At 39.7% G+C, this 3,260-nt stretch overlaps 1 protein-coding gene across 1 annotated transcript in view; it reads right to left on the minus strand.

Moving 5' to 3' along the window:
* NUP153 (nucleoporin 153) overlaps window positions 1-3,260 on the minus strand; it is an 80,107-nt gene that overhangs the window by 14,445 nt on the left and 62,402 nt on the right. The window contains exon 17 of the mRNA XM_023737491.1: window positions 919-1,113. Within this exon, the coding sequence (XP_023593259.1) occupies window positions 919-1,113 (195 nt within the window). The remainder of the gene's footprint in view (window positions 1-918; window positions 1,114-3,260) is intronic.

A 3,260-nucleotide genomic window follows, 5' to 3' on the forward strand; every position in this document is an offset into this window, starting at 1 on the left:
AAGCCTAGGGGTCAGTGAGTTGAAGATAATGGTGATGGAATAATTTGGAAAAGGATAGTGAGAATAGCAGCACAACTGGAAGAATGTAATCGATGTCACCGAATTGTACATGTAGAAACTTTTGAAATGTTGTAACTTTGGCTATGTATATTTTCTCCAAAAAAAGCGTCCCCAGGTTGAGAAGGGAAAGTGTTGACATGTCGTGGGGTTGTTAACCATAGTCATAAAACAATATGTGTACTGACTGTTTAATGAGAAACTATTTCTTCTGTAAACCTTCATCTAAAGTAAAATAAAAATAAAAAAATTTAAAAAAAAACAAAAAAAAACAAAGCTATCTGCAAATATTTCACTTTAAAAGGGCATTCACAGTGGTGAAGTCACTCCTGAGGTTCACCGTACAGCCGGGGACTGGACAGCCCCATAAAACAAAACAGGACTAATGAGGCACAGCAGTCCAGGGACAAGGACTAGAAGGCCGAAGGGGACAGGAAAGCTGGTGATAGCGAACCCAAGTTGAATAAAGACAGTGTTGACAGGTAGTGGGGTTATTAACCACTGTCATGGGGCAACATGTGTACTAACTGCTTAATGAGAAACTATTCTGTTCTGTAAACCTTCATCTAAAGTGAGAATAGCAGCACAACTGGAAGAATGTAATCGATGTCACTGAACTGTGCATGTAGAAATTTTTGAAAAGGTGTATCTTTGGCTATGTACATTTTCACCAAAAAAAACGTTCAGAAGGGAGAGGCTTGACATGTTGTGGGGCTGTTAACCAATGTCATAAAACAATATGTGCACTGACTGTTTAATGAGAAACTATTTGTTCTGTAAACCTTCGCCTAAAGTACAATTTTAAAAAAATGAAAAGAAAACGAAAAGGGCATCAGAAGGAGGCTTCTGCCGTTGCCTCACCTTTAAACTCAGACTTTGTGCCTGGCTTTGCACTTTCACAAGCCACGCATCTGGCAGACTCGGGTTTATTTTGCACCAGGCACACTTCACAGTCCCAGCTTCCCTCAGGCTTCTTGAACTTGTCCAATCCTAGTGAGCCTCCAGAAGACAGAGACACAGGTGGCGTGCTGCTACTTGAAGTGGGTACTGAGATCCCTAAAAAATAATGGGGAAACTTAGGAAAATCTCAATTTACATTATGTCAATTTCTTAACAACAATTAAGCATTTAATTGTTATTAGTCTTTCCTATTAAGACACAGAAAAATGTGTATTACATTGTTAAAACCAAGACACCTCAGGCTCCTTTTTATCTCAGCTTGCTCAGTGGTGAGCTCCTTCTTAACCCCCAGCTTGAAATGCCGCGGTATGTATATATAAACACATATATATGCTCAGCTGTCAGAGAGACGCACATCAAAATAACAATGAGATACCATCTGGCCACCGCTAGGATGGCTTAAAAAAACAAAAACAGAAAATAACAAACGTTGGCAAGGACGTGGGGAAACTGGAACTCTTATCCATTGCTGGTGGGAATGTAAAATGGTACAGCTCTGTGGAAAATAGTGTGGAGGTTCCTCAAAAAACTGAAAATAAACTATGATATGATCCTAACCAAAAGATATCTACATAAATGAAAAAACACACCACGCGCAAGGATAAGTGGACTCAACACTGTGAAAACGTCAATTCTACCCAAAGCAATCTACAAACACAATGCAATCCCAATCCAAATACCAACAGCATTCTTTAAAGAAATGGAAAAACTAAGCATTAACTTCATATGGCAAGTGAAGAAGCCTCAGATAAATAAAGCACTACTGAAGAAGAAGAATAAAGCAGGAGGACTCGCACTACCTGACCTCTGCACTTACTATACAGCTACAGTAGTCAAAACAGCCTGGTACAGGTACAATGACATACATTGACCAATGGAACAGAACTGAGGACCCAGATGTAAATCCATCCACCTACGGTCACCTGATCTTCGACAAGGGCCCAAAGTCCATCAAATGCGGAAAAGACAGTCTTTTCAACAAACGGTGCTGGCAAAACAGGACGCCCATAGGCAAACAGGATGCCCATCTGGTACTGGTACAGCAGACACAGAGACCAAAGGAACAGAATTGAGAACTCAGATGTAAATCCTTCCATCTAGGGCAGCTGATACTTGACAAAGGGCCAAAGTCTATTAAATGGGGAAAAGGCAGTCTAACAAATGGTGCTGGCATAACTGGATGTCCATATGTAAAAAATGAAACAGGACCCATACCTCACACCATACACAAAAACTAATTCAAAACGGATCAAAGACCCAAATATAAACCCAAAAACCATAAAGATCATAGAAGAAAAAATAGGGTAAACGCTAGAGACCCTAATACCCGGCATTTACAGGATAGAAACCCTAACTAACAATACACAAACACCAGAAGATAAGCTATATAACTGGGATCTTCTAAAAACTAAACACTTACGCTCTTCAAAAAACTTCACTGAAAGAGTAAAAAGAGAACCTACAGACTGGGAAAAAATTTCTGGCTATGACAAATCTGACAGAACTCTAATCTCTAAAATCTATAGGAAAATCGAACAGCTCTACAACAAAAAGACAAACAATCCAATTAAAAAACGGGCAAAGGATAGGAATGGAGACGTCACCAAAGACAACATTCATGTGGCCAACAGACACATGAGAAAATGCTCACGATCACTAGCCATTGGAGAAATGCAAATCAAAACTACAATGAGATACCGTCTCACCCCGGCATTCCTGGCGGCATTACTGGCACAAATCAAATAAACAGAAAATAACAAATGCTGGAGAGGCTGAGGGGTGATCGAAACTCTTATGCATTACTGGCGGGAAGGGAAAATGGTACAACCATTTTGGAAAACAATATGGCACTTCCTTAGAAAGCTAGGAATAGAAACACCATATGATCCAGCAATCCCACTCCTAGGAATATATCCTAGAGAAATAAAAGCCGTCACACGAATAGACCAGACGTATGCAAACCCGTGTTCACTGCAGCATTGTTCACAACAGCAAAAAGATGGAAACAACCTAGATGCCCATCAACAGATGAATGGATAAGCAAACTACGATACGGACATACAATGGAGTATTATGCAAGGATAAAGAGCAATGATGAATCTGTGAAGCATCTCACAACACGGATGAATCTGGAGAGTGTTACCTGAGTGAAATAAGTCAATCACAAAAGGACAAATATTGTATGAGACCACTACTAAAAAAATTCATGAAAAGGTTTCAACATAAAAAGAAATCTTTGTTGG

This window comes from Trichechus manatus, unplaced genomic scaffold (assembly GCF_000243295.1).
Source record: "Trichechus manatus latirostris isolate Lorelei unplaced genomic scaffold, TriManLat1.0 scaffold00103, whole genome shotgun sequence".
Classification (NCBI taxonomy): Eukaryota; Metazoa; Chordata; class Mammalia; order Sirenia; family Trichechidae; genus Trichechus; species Trichechus manatus.